At 42.4% G+C, this 20,536-nt stretch overlaps 1 protein-coding gene across 1 annotated transcript in view; it reads right to left on the reverse strand.

The window, feature by feature from the left end:
- LOC309580564 (sphingosine-1-phosphate transporter SPNS2-like) overlaps window positions 1–20,536 on the reverse strand; it is a 134,741-nt gene that overhangs the window by 83,888 nt on the left and 30,317 nt on the right. The window contains exon 2 of the mRNA XM_082294628.1: window positions 14,277–14,342. Coding sequence (XP_082150754.1) covers window positions 14,277–14,342 — 66 coding nt within the window. The remainder of the gene's footprint in view (window positions 1–14,276; window positions 14,343–20,536) is intronic.

Here is a 20,536-nt window from a genome sequence, read left to right on the forward strand (position 1 = left end):
AGATGAAATGAGACTTTGCTCTCAATTTTAATGTCTATCATTGGCACCCACCAAAATTGTCCTACGTAAGAGTTAAAACTGAAGACATTTCTGCAGATTACATGCTCCAGAAATTACTCAGGAAAGCACGTAAACACAGGCAAATGGGCAGGAAATGCCCTGGGGTGAACGAGAGACATCCAGGGAACCCCAAATCTTGTTTCAGTGTTATCACCAAGGCACAGGAGCAAAGCACTGATGTCCAGACAGGGAAGGACATTGACAGTGTGTGTTTTTGCATGTGCAGATAAAAGCGTGTCAGAGTTTGGTTGCAAACTCCTTCCACACCATTCTTCTTCACAAAACTGCTCCCTTTCCAACTCAAGCCATATGTCTTCAAGAGTGCTTTTAGCAGATCAGTAAAATGCCCTGTTTTAAAACTCAGTAACTAAGGAAATTATCAATCTGAAGGGACAAAACACAGATTCATCTCTGTATTACAGCTAACTTCCTTCACAGAGGTCAGGTCACATCTTTCTGAATTTCTAAACACACTGACTTCACCCTGGTCTCACACTGCCTGCCTCTAGATATCTGGAGGAAGGCAAACATTTGTCAAATTAAACTGAATTCTAAGGGATGAAAATATATTCTTTCTCATCATGAAAACTTCAAGAGGACATGTGAAATATCTGACTTTCTATTCACTTGCTCTAAGATGTAGGCAGTGCCAGCAAGGGGTACTGCTCTTAAAATCCTACCATCTGCAGCCTTATGGTAATCCACTATTTTAGGACTAGAAAACACTGTGGAATGGGAATATGCTAAAATTCACAGAAGATATGGATGTAAAAGCCATTGCGGGCAATTACTTTTGTTTGATGCTAATCCAACAACCCAGAACTGTCTCATTTTCCTCAAAGATTTCCCCCCTGCCAGGGCCATTGATAGCTTCACCTTTATTTGCAGAGGAAACACACACATTTCATAACACTGCCCAGCCAATCCTTACTTCTAAAAAGCTGTTTGCTGGTCACAGAGGGAATTTCAGTATTTTGTCCTGCTCAATCACCTACTTTTTTCTGAGTCGCCTGTAAAATGCAAAGTGCCTTGTGCAATGACAGCTCCCTATTTTAGCTACCACCCAGTAGGGATTGGCCCAAAACCACACTAACTTTACAGGGGAAATTTCTGTAGGGCTGACTGGGTTTCAATTCAAAGCACCAACACAGAAAGAGAAAAAAAATCATCTTGCTATGGAATCTCAGAGCTTCTCCCTAACAGCCGTGTCCATCTTTCTGCCTAAGGCATTGCCAGTGAATAAATAATAAGTCCCCCAGTAAAATATCTTTCATGTAACCTCAGGAGACCACTTCATAAGAACACAAGAACAATGACAACAAATCAGAAAACCGTGTAGTCTTGCATCCTGTCTGTGACAGGGACAGCAATCAGATCCTTCCGAGGAAAGTACACAGAATTCCTACACAGGCAGCTGAATTACTCAGAGGCTGGCTTCAGCCCTCCCAAGAATTATAATATGTTATCCACATAAAGATCTGGTCTTTTAAGCTCAGGTCCTGACAATATGCCTCGTGACATTCATTTCCACAAGCTTGGAACGCTTTCCAGCAAACTGACCCCTACTGATTGTTTCTGCATTGTGAGGAAAAAAAAATCAGAAAAACACACACCCCACATCCTACCTTTTCAGGAAATTCATTATGTTATGTGATTTTACATTACTGCCCTCTTACTTTTGAGGACAAGCAAATTAAAAATAATAATTTTTGAAACTCCTCCTGTGAGAAGGAAGTGGAGGGTGTACATGAGATGATGTGAGTGCAGCAGGGGCCAGGGCTGCCTGGTCTGGACCAGACATGTTGGCCCAAAGTGTGGTTTTTGTGTAAGTGCACTCGCTGTCTGGTTTCATTATGAATCACGAATCCTCTACAAAGCAAGGAAGGAATCATTTGCTTTCACCCTGAACCCTGAGCTGATTCTCATTTATTACCTGACATTAAACTCACACAGCCACAGAAACCGTGTGCTCAGACACAAACAATCACCACTACCTGCAAGAGACAGGGAATAAAATGCTGAACCACTATCCTGGTCTGATTAACAGCTCCATGAGGGTCAGGGAGGAGTCTGGAGCCACCAGACAGCAAGATCTACCTTTGGCAGAAAACAAGGCTCCAGCCCCTCAGCAGTTGTCAAGCTGCTTTCTCCCGTGTTAAAGCACAGCAGGTAACTCCACCTATTCTCCCCTGAGGGTCTGGCACCTAAACTACAACATAGATATAGATATAAAAAACTATCTATCTATTTATCCATCTATAGATACATAAATAAAGACATAAATATAAATGTATAAATACTTATATAAATAAATACTTATTTTAAAATACAACAGGCTTCCCTGGCAACCACCAAACCCCACATAACAAGATCCACAAGTGAGCCAAAGCATTTTGAAGATGACCTTAGGACATCCAGAATACCCTCATCTCCCACAGTTTCGTGTGTCCAGCAAGCTTTAGACAGAGTCTCACCATCATTGAAGCACCAGTGGTCTGAGCAAAGCTCAGGGACCATAAATACTTTCTACTTCCTATCCAATGCCACATGATGCCCATTAGCACTTCAATAACTCTCTGCCAAGGTATAGAGCCATGGGCTGATCCATCTATTTTTCAAGATGCCAGTAACATTTGAATAGGCTTTTGTATCACAAAGTAAATGCAAAGAAACATCGTCATTGACTGCGATTTGCAACTGTGTATTGAGGACTAGGACAAGAGCTGAATAACCAGCAGGCCACAAATGAACACCTACAGTGACAAGCAGCCTTCATTCCACAGTGAAGAAGCATCACAGGATGTAGGGAAGCCTCTCACACCATTTTAAGTGCTATTCGACAGAATTATTTGCCAATTCAATGTTGCTTGCAGTATTTAGAAAAGCTCCTGCCTCTTGCTGTTATAAATGGCAATTTAGACAAAGAGCAAGTGTTTCACACTGGCTGGGGGGTCTTCAAAAAGGGACAAATTAGTTTAAGGAAATGGTTGAAATACTGACATATCCCACTGTTTAACTTGCCATGGTTTGGAAAAGGATCACAGCTACACTGGAGAATGAATCTCTGTGTGTCTTACAGAAATCTGTCTGTTTTACAGTTGTTATTTCTAGGATTATCATCCATGTGTCATTCCTGACTTGGAAAAATACTCTAATGCCAAGCTGAGCTGCAGTTCCAGGAGTGAGCTTTGCAACTGAACTTGCTCCCATGGATAAAAGAACACCACATCTGTAAAAGACCCAGGGTTAATCACATTTCAATAGCCATGGAGTGTGACCGGACCCTGTTTCAAATAATCCCTCAGTTTAAATTTCTTTGGACCAGTACCTTTCTGGGAGAACAAGTACCACTGGAAAAAAACATCCTGAAACAAATACTGCAATGCGCAAGGTTTGCAAAAGCAATTCCTTCATGCATCATCAATTACACTAATGGAAAAAAGGAAAGGCAATATTTGGTAAATCCAGGGATTGTCAAGGTATTAAAGAAGCCCATTTCAATTAGGTCTAAAAATGTAGAAGGTGAGCCTGATGAGTGACCAGTGACCCATCTGGTGTTGGATTGTGTTCAGCGCCTGTTCCAGTCCCCTCCCAGGAGGCCAGAAATGCCCTGAGGTGCCACCTGAGCTCCACTATCAGAGTCCTGTTCAGCTGGAACTGAACCTTGGGGGAAAACTCGGCAGGGTGCTGCCAGAAGTTTATTTGTCTGGCGACTAGACGAGAAACCAGTTTCTGGATTATGAATCCAGAAAGAATAAGTTCAGTAAGTACAAACAAGGAAAATTAACACATCTTTTTACATACAATGCAAATATTTTCTCCACTCACTGTGTCACATACAGTCCAAGTCCCTGGAAGGTGTAACATTAGCAGCTGGTAGGAATATCTCACTGGGGAGCTTTTAGTGAAAATTCAATATCCATTGTATAATATCCTGTATTATACCTCTTCTGCCATAAAACATCCTCTGTGAGAACAAGGACAACTTTGGACAATTTGCTTTTCAGGAAAAGGTTTGCTCTCTTCACATTTTTTTTTTTCCCCAGATATTTTCTTTTAATATTTTCTCTTTGTTTTGCCACCCTCCCCCTCAATATGACATATTTGCTGTCCCACTTGCTAATAATTTTCCCCATTGTCACATCCATGGGTTTCAAGGCAGTTGGCAGGCAGCATGACTGCTGCATCAGCCAAAAAGCTGGAAGTAACTGAAGGTGCTGGGTGGGTAAAGCAGGAATGAATCCACCTACACTTTTATGAGAATGTAAGAATTTTCTAAGAAATGCAACCCAGTAACACTTGGTGACAGAAACTCTTTCCAGGCCCACATGACTAAGTGCTGAGGCAGTCTCAGCTCCCTGAGCTACAGCAACAGTGGTACCTCAGATTTACACATCCCAGCAGTGCTCCTATGAACCCCTGCCCAGAGACATGGTGGGCAGCAATGTGATGGTGGGAGATGTCAATTTAAAAAGCAGGGGATGGCAAGAACTAAACCAGCAAAAATTATGAGACATTTTCATGCTCACGCTCTGTAATTTTACTTTCAAGAAGACAGATAGGGGAGATAGATTTATCTAGTGAAATATTGCATGGTTCTCACCATAATAACTGTTTACATCAGCCCTTCTGAACTAGTATCTATTTTTAGTTCAGGTTTTCAAAAGATTCTTAACTCTATCACTAATTTTGAGCTTGAAATTTAACCTGGGAGCAATTTTTCTGGTGGAATTAGTGCCACTTTACTTTGATTTGCAGGTGCAATTAGTAAGTTAAGCATTTATATATCCTAAACTACATCTGTAAAATGGAAGGCTGCTTTTCAAAAAAGCCCATATGCTTAAATTGAATGGAACTCAGTAAAACCTTGCTTTTTCTTTTTCTTTTTTTCTTCTCTTTTTTTTTTATTGGTGGCAAAGTTATTCTTTAACTCACCCATCTTTCTTAGTGTGACTCATTCTATCACAAAGGCTCTCATGAAACAGTACCTTTCTTTGTCAGACTTTGTCAATGATTTCTAGTGCTCAAGAGGTGTGGCCAAGGGCACTAAGACAATTTTATTGTTATTTTTACTGCCAGGTAGGTTGGACAAAACCACAGGATGCTGAAGACACAAACACAGTGCTGACAACTGATACCATCAATTGCTGAGGTAACCAGGACCACTCAAATCCCAGGGTTGGCAGAGCCAAAGAAAAATCCAGTAACTGTGAATAAGGCAGAATTAAAAACAAAGAATTCAGAATGTATTTCAAACATCCTTCAAGGAAAACAAAACAAATCCAACCAACTGCAGACAGACAAATCCTCTGCTGAAAATTTCACTGTGTAACTCTTAGCAAGGTCAGTTTTAACAGGCATTCATTAGAGGCTGACAGGGGATCACCCTGCCTCCACAAACTGAGGATCCAGAGAAAGAAAGAAACAAGGAAAAGACACAGAAAAGAGAGCACCTTGGCCACCACCGTGGAATGATCTCAGACACATGGTGGGACTATTGGGGTGTCCTGTGCAGGGCCAGGAGTTGGACTTTTATGATCCTTGTGGGTCCATTCCAACTCAGAACTCTCTGTGATTCTACAGATTGTAAATTCATAGAATTTACAATAAAGAAATCAAAGCTCAAACTGTTTTACCTGTACTGCATCCCTAATTCACTTCCAAGTCCACCCCAATAGTAATTTATTGTAACCATCCATTTAAAGTTAGTGCAGCTCCAAATAAGAAAGTTATTGCAACTCCTTAGTTCTTTAAGGCAACTCTTTGCAGGAAATGTGTATTTTTATTAATGTCCTCACTTCAACACCACTGTCCCACAAGGAAATAAATTAGAGGTGCCACATCTCCAGCTCACCTACAAAGAACAAGGAGAATGATGCAGTAGGAGAATATGTAAAATAAGTCTTGCTTCTGTAAACATTAGTGGATTAAAAGTTTGGAAGGAGCAAATGGTTAAAACTGTTCAAATGTTTAATTACTAATAACCTAATGTATAATTGAATGGGGGAATAAAAGACATCAGAACTGAACTTTCCCTAGAAATACCCTTTGCACTGAAAACCAAAGCACTTCCCTGCTTGCAGCAGCAAAGAGCACAAGAATGTGTGTGAACCCTTCCTCCTACTGCTCATCCCATCAAAGAACTGTTTGTTTTTCACCTGTGATTTAAAGCCGTCCTCAGTCATCTGACTACCTTGAAAATAACTGAAGAGAGTTTTAGCAAAAATGTTTATATACATTTACGTAACAGTAAATCTACATTGAATTTGGGGAAGTAATGGATTATGATCATTAATATTTTATCTCCAAAACTTGGCTCCCCACATAACTTAAGCAGAAAATGGGTCTTTGCTCTATAATCTTACATCAGCATACAGGAAACATCCCCAAGTATGTGCAGGTACTGGGGGCAAGGGGAGAGTGTTGGAGATTGGTACAACAGTACACCATTCATGCAAGACAGGCTTACTTGTGTTAATTGGAATCTAGTTCTGCAGGCTGCTAACACTACCCAATACCATGAAGAATGTTCACTTTTTACGTAAGTGATGCCCTGGAATTCAGTTTCAAAGCCAGGTACAAGTGTCTACGAATGAGTCACTCCTCCTCAGGTGCACGAGGGTTTGTATATGGGAATTGCTGCAGCCCTGATGACATGTTCTTGCTTTTGCCAAGGCTACGGTTCCCAAAATTGTGGTCCACAAGGTAACAGCATGTTCTTTCCAGCCAGACATGTAGCAATGCTACTTTTACACTGGTAATAAATTACTATACAGATTTGATTGTAAGGATGCAGAGTGGTCTGGTACACAGCCCAAAAGGTTTGAGAATCACTGGTTTGGAGGAGAGGTCACCTGGAATGCCAGATAGGAAATCAGAGAAGCAAAACAATTTCACGGACTGGTCCAGGATCCCAACATTCCCCCTACTGCAAATACACCCCTGTACTTCCAGAGTCATCTGGATGCCTGCTGTGTTACAGCAAGCAACCTCAGTGCTCTTCATTCCCAAACAGCACCTTCAGTGCTCCAGGGCCCTTCACACTCAGTCAAGACTATTTGGGTTATCCAAGTCATCTCTCTCTCAAATCCAGCACCACCTCCAACAGCAATGCTTCCAACAGTACTGGATCACCTTGGGGACCTCTCAGTGGACACAGACCAAGCCTGACCTCTTTCTCACCTATCTCACCCTGCTGTTCACATTTTTACTACACCATATGTTGCCCTGCTCTAAGAAAATGAGAGTTCTCCAGGTGTGGGAGACAAGACAAAACCAAAACAACTTTAAAATAAATCTTTTAAGAGAGCACACTTGAGGCTCCCCTTGGATGATGGATGTTAAATATATAAAATGTATTATAAAAATTAGTTCTATTTTCTCACCCCCAGTTCATAGAAGACCTGATCCAACTTCACTTAAGGTCAAGGCAAAAAACCCCTTCCCTTCTGTGCTAACACTTATCTTTAAATTGGGCCCAAGATGTACCAACAGCAAATGTATGCACAGATCTAGATCAGAGTATAGAGAAGAAATACAGGGCTCCTCCTGATTCAGACCCTACACAAACACTCCTCTGGTCACCACTCTTGAAAATTAAACTTACAGGCACAGTGAAAGCAAGAATTAAAGATAAGCAGGTTTTCCACTTACTACCAAAAGCTTTTAGAGCCACTGAAGAAGGGGAAGAAAAAACTAACCTACTTATAAGGGTTTTGAATATAAGTACACACTTCCCTTCCAGCAACTGGTAGTCATTAAATACATAATAACTGACAATGTAACTCAAATGTTCATCTCCCTCTTTCATAATTCCCACTACGGTGATAATGAAAAAAGTCAAGGGAGCCAGACCAGCCCTTCTAAACTGTTTGTGCACAAAACAGTGGAGATACCAGTTACATAAGAATGCACTGCTGGTAATAAGAGGAAAACGCTGTTTGAGAGTATTACACAATACCAGCAAAAATCCTGACTTTCACTATACAGTGCTTGAATCAAATTCTGAGGTCTGAGGAACATGTGTGGAGGGATGGACAGGATGTGTTAAAAGATGTTGGGACTTTGGGAAGAATGATAACCAGTTCTCTAAAATCTGTGGGAAATCTTTCCCCTCATTATTTTAATAAATTACAGAAGTAAAGACAACCTTGCCAAGAGGTGCCTGAACTACAGCCTGAGGGAAAATAAGCCAATTTCTACTGATAGAACAGATGTGCCACAGGCAGCACAAGTGCAAGTTTCCCTCGCAACACCCAGCCCAAGTACCTGAAAGGCCAATAGTGAGGGCAAACTTTCCTTGTGCAAAGCAGAAAGACGGGATGGGGAAATGAATTGTTACCTTGTGTTACTGGCCATGCAGTATCATAAAGTGAAGATATTAACAAAGACAAGGCAGTCTGGAGAGTCTCTCTGTTCTAGTAGCCTGCCCTCACTTGCTGATATGAACAACAGAAAGACAAAATACAACACCAGCTGAAGCACTTCCCTCATCTCAGCAGGAAGCAAGGACACCTTCTCTTCCCACCCTGACCATTTTATCCCCCCCAAGAATATTTACTTTGCAATCCAGGGCTGTCCAGTGAGAACACAGGCTGTAAACGGCATTTTTATAGTTTGGTCCTTGGTGCGTGGGGACTGGGCCAGGGCACAAACACATTTTCCTCTAACCTGCTCACTGATTCAAGACAATACTTTCATTTTTGATTGCAGAGGCATTTCCAAATAGGTTTAACTGCTTTCATGAATCAGACCCTCAGACTGCCATGGCTTCTCAGGATATCAGACACCGTTCTAGCACACAGGAAAAAAGGACTGTCAGAACTTGTGAAGGACTTGGGTGGGAAATAATTGAGCTCTGGACTGTGTCAACTCACTCCAGTAAAATAAGTAAAAGACCAACCCTTGTCACAACATTGATCAAGGCATATTGAAAGAGCCCTGCTTTCTCCTCTTCATTGCTTAAACTGACCTTGTTTAATCCCTAGATCAGCAGCATCCTACAGAAGATGGAAAAAGGTCAGAAAAAAGGACACAAAGTCAGGTATGGAGGGGGAAACGGGGAGAAAGGTTTTGCTCATTATTGACAGGACTTAGAGGATCTCCTGGCAGAAAAAGAGCTCCACCTTGTCCTGCCATTCTGAGCACCAGACTGCCAGAGAAGTAACCTGGATTTAAGAATGCTTGGTGTTGTTGGAAGCAGGGAAGAAGGCAGTGGGTAGGACATGGAGGACCAAACCATTTGCAGGCATAAGAAGAGCAAGCACAAAGCATTCTATAAGCATTCTATCTCACCTCCTGGCTCGGACACCTGAAGGACCACCTCCTTGGGAAGTGCTCTGGTGTAGGAAGCCATTCACCCAAAAGGAAAGCCCATGAACTTGAAATAGAAACCAGACAGTGTCTAGATTATTACTTTCTCTGTTCTAGCAAGAAGAACAGTGAAGCAGGTGCAGTAGGAAGCAAAATGTGAAGATGTGGTTGAGTTCTGTGGGGCACAGCTGAGGAGAAAGACAGCATCCATTTTAGGGAGAAGCAGATGGTAGAAAAGAAACGTGCAGCACGTGCAACTCATGTAATATACACATATTCTGGGGTAGCACCTGGCGGATGTGGTCTCTGCATGGAATAAATAAAAATGCTAGAGAGGTATAGCTGCCACCCTAAGCAATGACAAGAAGACGGGAGTCAAAGGGAACTGAATTCATCAAGTCTGATTTATCCCACCATTGTGCTGCATCCACTATGTCGAGTTCCCTTCTCAGTGCACGTGTCTGTAGCTTGGTGGGAACAATCACAGCACACCAGAGCTGATTGTGTACTTGCAAGGCTGCAAGCTACTGCAAGGTCACACCAGGTCAGCTCAAGAGGTAAGGCAACACAGGTAGATAAAAGTTCCACTTTTCAAGTGAACAGAGATTGTAGTTGGAAAAGTTATAGGAAAAGTGAGCTCACAACAAGACTTACGAAAAAATACCTGGCATTGCTTGGCTTTCTGGGAAACCAGGGTCTGAAAGGCATCTGGGGGAATGCCCATCTCTCTGCACAAGTTCCTACAAAGTCCCACTTATCTATATTATTCACCTTTAATAATTCTAGCAGATCTCTGACCTCCTTACATTTCCTGGCTTGTGACCTTACACTATCCACTTTTGCCTACCAGGGTTTCCTCTAATGACATCCCTATGCTCTTCCTGAAGACAGACACTTTCCCCCTCTGCATTTCCATGGAATCCTTGCAATAACCTCCATTTGATGCCTCTCAGTTTCCACCTGCAGAAGTCCCTGAGCTGGAGCTGTCTGGGCTGGAGGATTCAGGTACCTAGTAACAAGGATGAAATCTCTGGGTCTAAGCATTAATCTCGTTAATTGATTAATTCATAACACTTATGCTGCATGTTCAGGAACTGGACTGTAGTTCTCATCCTGGCTCTGTCTCAGACCTGCTGTGCCACTTTGGACAGGTAATTTTTCCCATCTGGGTTTCTTGGTTTCCCCATCTGGAGAAGGCCAGCCCCATTAGCCCTCCCAATATAAAACATCCTGAGATTTTCAGAAGACAAACTGTATTGTAAGCCAGGCACTACTATTATTAGAGCTCTTGTGTTCTACAAAGACACTGGCAAGATACACAAAAGTGAAATAAATTCAAGGGCACAGAGAGCAGACAGAGCAATAAAGCACAAGAATTGAAGAAAGAAGGGGAAAAAAACTAGTTAAAACCAGAGTACGGTACTGGGGCATTACTCCCATGGTATAGTGTATATGGAAGGATAACACTATTTTGAAGCAGTTCTACAAATCCAGTTGTCCATGTTCTCAGCCTTCATGCTCCTAGTGGCCTGTAGTTCTGTAGCTGCTCCTACTTAACTCCACACACAGATGACTTTTTGTATGGTTTGGTTTATAGATGTATTGACTGACTACAGCTGTACAGCTCAAGCAGGCACAGAGATGCTCTACCACCTTCAGATTTCAGCCATGTTTATCCTTTCTCTAGCTGGGAAAAGCAGCCAGTAAGAACTGAAAAGCACAAGAAAGTTTGGATGCAGACCTGTGGGATGGTGAACTAAACCAGTATTTCTACAACTGCATATGTAGTGCTTTGAAAAGGAAGATCCACACAGAATTTCAGCATCGTCCAGAGATAAGTGAGGCTCAAATCACCACAGTTTTATGTGTGTTACTCTACAATGCTACTGAGCAAGCAGCAGTTGTGCTCCATCTGTCAGCATGTCCTCTGCTGTCACAGGTTCCTTGCTGCAGAGACTACCAGGTTCTGCTTCTCTCCATTATGGATGAGGCTGGAGTGTCCTGTGATTTTTCTGTACAGGGAGTTACAGTGTCCCTCTAACCAGTTTACATTATCTCTTGGGCAAAAAGATACTTGTATGTCAGGATTAATATAAAAGAAGACAAAAATTCTATTTATTTCTCTGCAATTTCTAAGGAACAAGTCACCTTTGCTTTCCAGACAGCATCAGAAGCTGAGAGTGTATGGACTGGCTTGCAAGAGAGCAGAGGGAGAGAGATACCAGATCAGCTGTGCCTGCAAAGAGTGGGGTGTGGGATGAACACAGGGTCAAACGTTACCCTTGGTGGATTTGTTTTCCCCCCTTTCTGGGATTTTCAGAACCATTTCCACCTAAAAATTTGTGCAACCTTGTTTCTCAGTTAAAAGGCTTTTTAAATTTTTTAAAGTTTTTTATTCATTTTATTGCCTTTTTGATGAGTGATATGAACTGTCAGCAAATACTACATTTCACTCCCCCTCATTAACATTGTAAATTAATTTAGGACTGATTTAGATGTAGGATTAACAACCTGAGGACTAATGCACTCTTTATTCAGAGGACATAATCAGGATGAACAGTCTTTCGTCTCACATCACTTGATTAGTTAGCAGGACCATCTCATGGGAAGCAAACAATATTTGTGTCTCTGCTGGCAAAGGAACAGTTCAAGGTTAAGGCAGAAGAGTGGAAGACACCAGGCCTGGCCCCAGCTTTGCTCCAAGCTTCTTCTGCAACCCTTGGCAAGTGCTTTTACACTCTGCACCATTTCCCCTGATTGTAACATTGAGAAGTCAGATTTAGAGAAAAGGCAAAAGATTAAAAGCAATGTTTGTGGTGGTTTAGGGTAGCATCTTTTATTTCACCAGGGTTAAGGATACCTGGGCCATGGGCCAGCTGCCAACATGGAAACTTGGTAAGCTGGAGTAATAGACTTAATAAGCTTTCACTTACCTTCACATGCCTTTACCCTTATTTATGTGAAATGGTGTTTTATTTTGTGAGCACTCTTTTCCTCTGATAGCACTGTGATTAGTACATTATTATCTATATTGCAGGAGCAAAGTCAAGCCCTCCGTTTTCAGATCAGCAAAAAAACCCAAGAGAAAACATTGCTTTTCTTAGAGCAACGGTTACCTATTAGAAAACTTGACACGCTCAAGAGCAATCCTGCAATATCTCAGGGATGCTGTTTTCAAATGCCCTGTGTGTTTGCTAGAGGAAATAAATAACATATCTTGCAATTAACAAATGAATATCCTGGTGAAGTTAGCTTTTACTTGCTGTCAATAAATAATCTTCAGAAGGATTTCATCCACTGAGGGGAATGAAGATTAAATACATGCTTTGGCAAGTGTCCTTTTTCACCAGAACATTTCTTGAAAGCACTTAGTGTCTAATGATACATTGAGGACCTGTTCCTCTGAGTATAATAAATAAATACAAATAATTGCTGTAGAAAAGTGTCTGACAGACAACCAGTGCCATTTTGGGCATAACTGATTGATGCTACTTATAATCAGTGACATTTGTAAAGCTGAAACCTTCTGTTCTGGACACATGCTGCCCACATCAGCTGAGCTGAGCTCTGCTGCCCCATAAGGGCAGCATTTTTTAAACATTTAATACAAATTGTTATTAATTGTTTGCATTACAAGATTACCAAGAAACTGCAACCACAGATGAGGACCCTGCTGTGCCCTGGGCTGCAGAAAGTAAAAAAAGAGGGCATCTTGCAGTGGTTCACATAGTTTGAAATCAAAGACCAATTGATGGAGCTCCAGAACATTCTCACCTTTAGTGTGATCATAAAGAGTAAATGATTTTATACAATTCAGTGTTGGCCACAGTTTCACAGACAAGCTCCTGACAGGTGTTTGGTATCCACTGTGATAGCATGGGAAAACGCCTTTCTGGCACACTATTTCAAAACCTAACTGAATTCTCCCTTTTTCAGAGATATAATTGTTCCAGTGTGGTTCCTTCAGACAGATGACCCTGACAAGACAGCCACAGCACCACAAATCCATGACTCTAACTAATAGTTCTGTAGGAGGTTTTCAAACCAGACAGTTTTCTTAAAATACTGCATTTCTTAAAAATACTGCAACTCCTTTCAACTCTCCATGAGAATCAAACATGCTGTCACATCTACATGAGACTGGTCCTCAGTGTCATCCCGTGCAGCCCACTGATACAGGCCTTCCTCTCAGCCACCTCAGGACTAGAGGCCAGAGAAGCTGGGCTTCTCCTGGGGTTGTTCAGCTCTGCCTGATGATGTCTGAGAAATGAAAATGCCTGCTCCATTAAAAGGACATCAGAATTACAATAATCTTCCTTACACAACAAGAGAAATGTCAGAAGCTAACAGCACCAAAATTCTAGGGCTATTGTTAATCCATGAGTTCTCATGGATGCAATTGTTGTTAGCCTTGCCTACAGCTTTCATCCTTAGGTTCTTGCCCTAGTGAGTTTTACATTTTCATGCCACACTGTGCTCCCAGGGACTGTCCATTCAGCAGATTCTCTGTCAAGCACTTGAAGGGCAAAATACATCACACTTATTACCAACCTAAAGAAGCAAACAGGATCTTGCTGTTGGTTTATCATGAGTCTTCTGATCTAGGGGAAGTAACCATCTCCTATTTGAATTTAGTTCTTGTAAATAATATCATTAGTTTCTTTTGCTTTTGGTCCATTCTACACTCAAGTCATTCTGAGACCCAATCTCCTGCCCAGCAGCAAATCAAGGCCAAAATAACTCTCGTGTTCATTTAGCTTCCCAGTAAGAGTGTATTTATTCACCTTTCTAAGAGTAGATTTCACAACCTGTATTCCCATGCATCATATGAAGAAAACTGTAGGCAGCCATTGGACAAGTGGAATGTTACAAAGACCAGTGAGAGAAGAAACACTCTTTCTTACCTGTCTGTAACAAGCCAGCCCCGCTGTCTTTGACTCCAAAATGCTGCTGGATGTCTAGTAACACACCTACAAGGAAAACAGAGAATACGCTCAGTGCCTTCAGTCTTTGAAAAGCATTTAACTCAAACCTTTTGAGAAGCGTCACCAAAGCTTCAAATTCCAGTATAAACACATAACTTCTAAAGGTTGAGCCTTTTTTTTTCTATACATGCACACTCAGTTATTTTGGGCTACTACAATAAAAGCAGAGGTGGGCAGATGTAACATTGTGCAGTGAGCCTGGGAATGAAACCCTCATGAATTGAAACTGGTCTTTCCTTTCTACCTAAATAAGATCAGGCTTTTCTTTTTGTGTGTTTTCTGCATAATCCAGACCCCTTACTTCTTTTATGTCACAGAAATACAGGGAAACTGATTCTGCAACTAAGGCGCTTCAAATGGTTTGACAAGACAGACAGATTGAATCCAAGACAAGTTTTAACAAATCTCTGCTGGGAGGAGATATTACAGATTGATAGGAGCAATGATGAAAGCTTTCATATTTAACTAGTTCTGGGGAGTTTTTACTTTCAAAACAAATACATTTAAAATATAGTAGTAAAGGTGGCTAAGTCACCAGATGCTCATATTTAAACCAACTACAAGCAGAATCAAACCAAAACTTCTGTCTTCCTTGAACCCCAATATAGTAATTGGCACAAGCAAAATTAACAGGTTTTGAAGTATTTACACATTCCACTAGATTTAACATTTTTGTACCAAACATTTTGACACATGTAACATCAGGTATATGGGACAGCCATGTTTTTGTAACCAACAAACCAATAGGAAAACCCCCAGCAGAGCTTTAATAACTCATTTTGGGGCACACAGGTTTGCCAACTGTACATGGTGCAGTGGTCTCAGATGCAGATCCATAGGCCCGAATATTTGTCAGTGGTCTAAATAACCAGCAGCTGATTTCCTGGGTCTGGAATAGAGACTGTTGCTCTCTTTAGATCTGGGACTTCCTTATTTAGACTACTGTCTTCCCCAAACCTGAGGATATGGAAGTTTCTTCTTTAAAAGCATTTTCTAATTACACTGAACATCCATGAAAGTTCAAATTTTGATCCAAGGCTTCATCCAACGTCATTCTTCTCATCTCTGCATGTTACAGAAATCAACTGAGCACCAACCTGAACTCACTCACCATAAGTATCTTAGCTTTTAGGACTGCCAAGATCACACTAAATGACAGAGAGATAAAAGACACAGAGATAACTATTCCCAGAAGACGTCTGGGACAATGCCAAGGGAACAGTCATAAATTAATACTAAACGAAAAGAAAAAGAGAGAAGGAAAGAAAAAGCAAGAAAGCTCATTTGAGCTATTCTGTACTATTTGTACATTACCATTTACTCAGGACAGCACTCAGGTGGGATTTAGGCCTCAATATCTGCCTAGAAACATTAGTTCAACCTCCTGCAAAAATTCTCACTTCCCTACTCTCCCATCAGACCGTTTAGCCCCAAACAAGAAGGCTGAGGGCGGGGAAGGGTGTGAACCTAATTAATGTATGTCATTACTGATAACAGAGAGGGTAGATGCAGAGCCAGGCTCTTCACACTGGTGACCAGTCAAAAAGGCAAAGGGCAACAACTGAAACCTAGGAAATTCCATTTAAATATAAGAAAATGAATTTTTACTGTGAGGGAGGTCAAGCATGGATGTTCAGAGAGGTTGTGGGTTCCCCATCCCTGGAGATATTCAAAACCCAACAAGACACAGTCCTGAGCAACCTGCTCTAGTTGACCCTGATTTTAGCAGGGGGGTTGGCCTAGATGATCTCCAGAGGTCACTTCTGACCTCAATTATACTGTGATTCTATAATTTTCTGAAGTATTAAGTGCCTGATTACATCCATCCTGACACAGTGTTCCCCTGGCCTTTCTTTTCCTTTGGAACATTGCTGTCTACTACAATTCCAACAGGGAATTTCTTTGCTTCCTCTTGAATGGAAGATTTAACTCCATTTACAAAGTGCCCTGGCATTTCTTGACTGTGCTTCCCCAGTTTGCTCCATTAACAACAGAGATACCATTATCCAGGCAGCAAGTGATGAACAAAAAGAAATTTGCATTTGCTTAGCAAACCCCTCCGTGGCTCAGCTGACTTACCTGCTCCCCTTGGTGTTCCACCCTTCCACAAAAAAAAATGTTTCTCACGCAACCCAACTTAGACACCTCACTGAGCTGAAGCAGCTCTGAGCACTTTGTGCTCCAGTACTGCTTGGTCCCAGACTGCCCACATCAGGCAGAGCTCAGCAAGTCAGAACAACTCCTGGGCACTATAACCCCAATTTTAGGGACAATAAACCAATAAACCCATCAACATCCTCAAGAACAATGTGGAAGAAGGGAGGAAATACCGAGTACAATATTTTCTCATGCTTTCCTATCATCACTCAGTCGTGTTGCACAGAAATGAAATATCCTACTCATTGCTTGCAGCTGGGCAGGGGGTTGGACTAGATGGAATATATTGCACGAGGGAATACACACACATGTCCAGAACTCCATCCAGCACCCTGAAAGGTGCCTCTCCTGCCTTCAGCACCATATTCCCAGCCATGACAGAATGCCAAAGAGGCACATTAAACTTCTACAAGTTATGAGAAGCAGGAGCCTGGGATGTGATGGAAAACAGACTTTTATGGATTTGCATCAGAAACCAGAACAGAAAGTAGTGGGGAATATAATGGTTCCTACACAAAAAAAGCAGAGGAGAGTTTCCAGTTTGTGATAAGTTATTTGTCCAGTGACAGTGGTTTCGCAGTCCTACAGACCATAATGAGTTTTACAAACTCAAACTCCTGTAACCACAAGTGAAATACATTCAGGATGCAGACGTGCAGACACCTTGGATTAATCCTACAATTTTATGCTGGTGGTGGAGAGGAAAGTGGGTTCTGTGGAGAGTCAATGCAACAGGACAATGTAGAACCACAATTATGAGTCCTGTGTGAACTTGGAAGAAGGTCTCAGATGATTAAGAGACCTGCATGTCTAATTGGCATGGATTTCCTACTCCAAGTTATTTTATATTCTCTTTGGACTACAGGTGTTTTGATTTGGGATTAGAGCATTAAATTAGAGGTAGCAGCAGGCAGATGATGCAACACACCTATGAAGTGATAGTAGCTCCTCTGCTGTGGGAGTTTTCCTGCTCAGCCACTCACCTGGGAAGACACTCCTCCTCTCTTAAATTCACTCAGCTCTGTTTCCACCTCACTGTGGCAATGACTCACCCCAGAATTTAATAAGATTTAGGGATACAATTAAGCAATGATAGACCAGGGGAGAATACAGGAAAATGATAGAGCTTTTGACTTTCCCTTCTGCTTCTAGATGATGGGAAGGGAGAGAGCTGGAGCCAGGCTCCAGACAATGACCACACTGCTTGAAGAGATGTCTCACAGCACCTGATGCAATCCAAGAAGTGAAGCCACCACATGTGGCTGGCAAAATCTTTCTTGGATTAAAGCTCATACCTATGACCTAGGAGGATCTCAAAATAGCCAAGAGCAGCCAGCAGGCACCAGTCTTCCTGAGAACCTCTCTGGAGGGCTGCTGGCCATTTGGGATGCCTGTATGATTACATGGCACCTGGTGTGCTCCCACCTATTATTTCTTAAGCACATTCTGTATTTTCAGGACTGAGCAAATGTACAGGGAACATGGTGCCAATTCCCAAAGTATCTCAGCAGCTGAACGAGACACTGTTAATGCTGATGTAGAGTTAGGAACTCAATGAGATGAAACACAGGCAGCACCCAGCCAGGAGTGCTGATCAAGATGGGCACAGGGACAGGATTTACTGGGGAACCCAGACAGAAGAGCAAAGACTGGTTACTGCAGCCTTCTCTAGGGGATTTTTACCAGGCCTAGTGTCTAAGCATCTGACAGACACCAAGGCAGTTATCAGACTTCTGTGGGCACTGGGCATGAAGAGGACTTTTAAGAGCAATTTGGAGGATAAAAGGTCATGAAGTGCTACAGATAGAGAGGGACATACCTGACCTCACCCACTTGCAGGGTCAGAGGGTTTCTAGGGTACTGCTGACATTTCACAACATTGATTGTAAAAGACCTGATTCTGAGGCTTTTGGAATTCAAATCTACATTTAATGGCCTAGGTTATCTCTGTTTTAGGGGAAACACTTTGGAAAAGCCAAATTTTCCTGGAAGCCTGCAGTTCACACTTCAAACAGGGAGGTAGGTGGTACACATGAGGCATGAGGCAAGCTGCTTGCCTAGATAGGTTTTGTGTTCCTGACCTGAGCTACAACAAATCAAAAGCTGCAGGATTCTACGTGGGCTCTTCACCAAATACTGCCGCCTGTGTACATTGCCACAATAAGAAACAGTGTCCATAAGCTAAACCACAATGAAATCACAATTTCAAAGCAAAAAGACATTAGAGCTTCCCTAGGAGAGCCCCATTTTCCAGTCACCAAAACAAAACATCATGATTTGCTTTCAAACTGCTTCCAAGGCAGGCGAAAAATGCAGAGTTGGCCTGTGCACAGAGTGCAGAGCTACAGAAGCAAAGGCACCAGTTTGCAGCTCACATTCTTTAAACATTGTGTGTGTGCTGCAACACCACTGGCCAACATAACTACTTACTTAAGAAAGCATGTGCATTTTTAAAGGTATTTTTAATGGGGAAAAATGATGGTGCTTGAAAGGAATACAAGGTTTTCCACAGGATGCAGGATACGTGCCCCTAGCACCCTCCCTCCTGCCCCAATGCAGGTCTGGACCTCTCTTTGGGGAACCCAGATTCACACTCTCAACTCCCTGAGAGGCAGCACAGACTCTGTACTGACAATACTGTTTCTTCTATTACCTCTTGCTACCTACCTCTCCTCCTTATAAAGGCATTCCCAGACTGTGGTCCCTGGGACTTCCAGGACCAGCTTCCTCAGGAGGAGGTAGCTAAGCAGGGATAGCCAAGTCCTGGCCTTCTATCCATTAAAGGCACAAACCACCTTCCTCCCATCGGGCTCTTCCTCATGCCTGCAGTCATATTCAACCTCCTTCAAAGAAAGCCTTAAGGAGGCAGAGGAGTGGTACACACACCTGTCTCTTCAGAGATATGTGAAAAGATTAGGTGGAGAGAAGTTTATTCTGAGGTCTCTGTGATTACATCTTCTCTTCAACCCCAAGGTGTGACAGCAGTTCACACACCGATCCCTGAGCTTCAAACGAGCTGCTTCAGCTCAGCCACCCACCAGCTATTAAACACCAGCGTCATAATTTGTGCCCTATTTAAATATTCAGCTGCACAAAACCACCGTGGTAACCCTGCTGATATTTGTACCTCAAGATAAATTCCCACTGCTGCCAGAACTAGCATGTCTAGAATATAAACGCAGTACCACCTTCTTTGGATTGCCATGAAAGCATTCCCTGCCTGCTCTGCAAGTACTGATAAATGCCTGGTGACATCTGGCTTGAAAACACTGACAGGAGCTTCCTTAGGACATAAACACCGACTTTCCTTCTGCAAAACTAGTTTCCACTGTTGCATGACATGACAATACGCACTGGCGAAACAGTCTTTGGTTTTGAAATAATGCTGCAGGATTAAAAGAAACAAACAAAACAAACCCAGCAATTAAGACAAATCAAAACAAGGGTTTCCTGAGATCTGCTCACACTGGAATGCATGAAACTTGTGACCTAGAAAGCACTGAAAAGCAACTGCCAACACCCACAGTGGCGTGCTTAGGAAGGGGTTTCCCTAAGTAATAAAGTAGAGAGCTGGGAAGACACAATCACAGCAGCTTGAGCTGAAGATCAGAGTGAGCCAGGGATGTCATTCACAGGACATGAAAAAGTTGCTTAAAAATCACAGAATAGAATCACAGAACATCCTGAGCTGGAAGGAACCCACAGGGATCACTGAGTCCAGCTCCTGGCCCTGCACAGACACCCCAACAATCCCACCCAATGCCTGAGAGCATTGTCCAAATGCTCCTGGAGCTCTGGCAATCTTGGGGCCATGAGCATTCCCTGGGGAGCCTGTTCAGTGCGCAACACCCTCTGAGGGAAGAACGTTCTCCTGATATCCAGCATAAAACTTCCCTGACAAAGCTCCTGCCATTTCCTAACAAAACCCCAGTGAAGTGTGAGAGTTCAAAGCCTTTACAGGCACTGAGAGCATCCCACTACCTACAGAAGATGATGGGGTGGAGGCTCGTCTCAGGTGACAG

The sequence above is a fragment of the Coloeus monedula genome (assembly GCF_965178545.1).
Source record: "Coloeus monedula genome assembly, chromosome: 20".
Taxonomy (NCBI): Eukaryota; Metazoa; Chordata; class Aves; order Passeriformes; family Corvidae; genus Coloeus; species Coloeus monedula.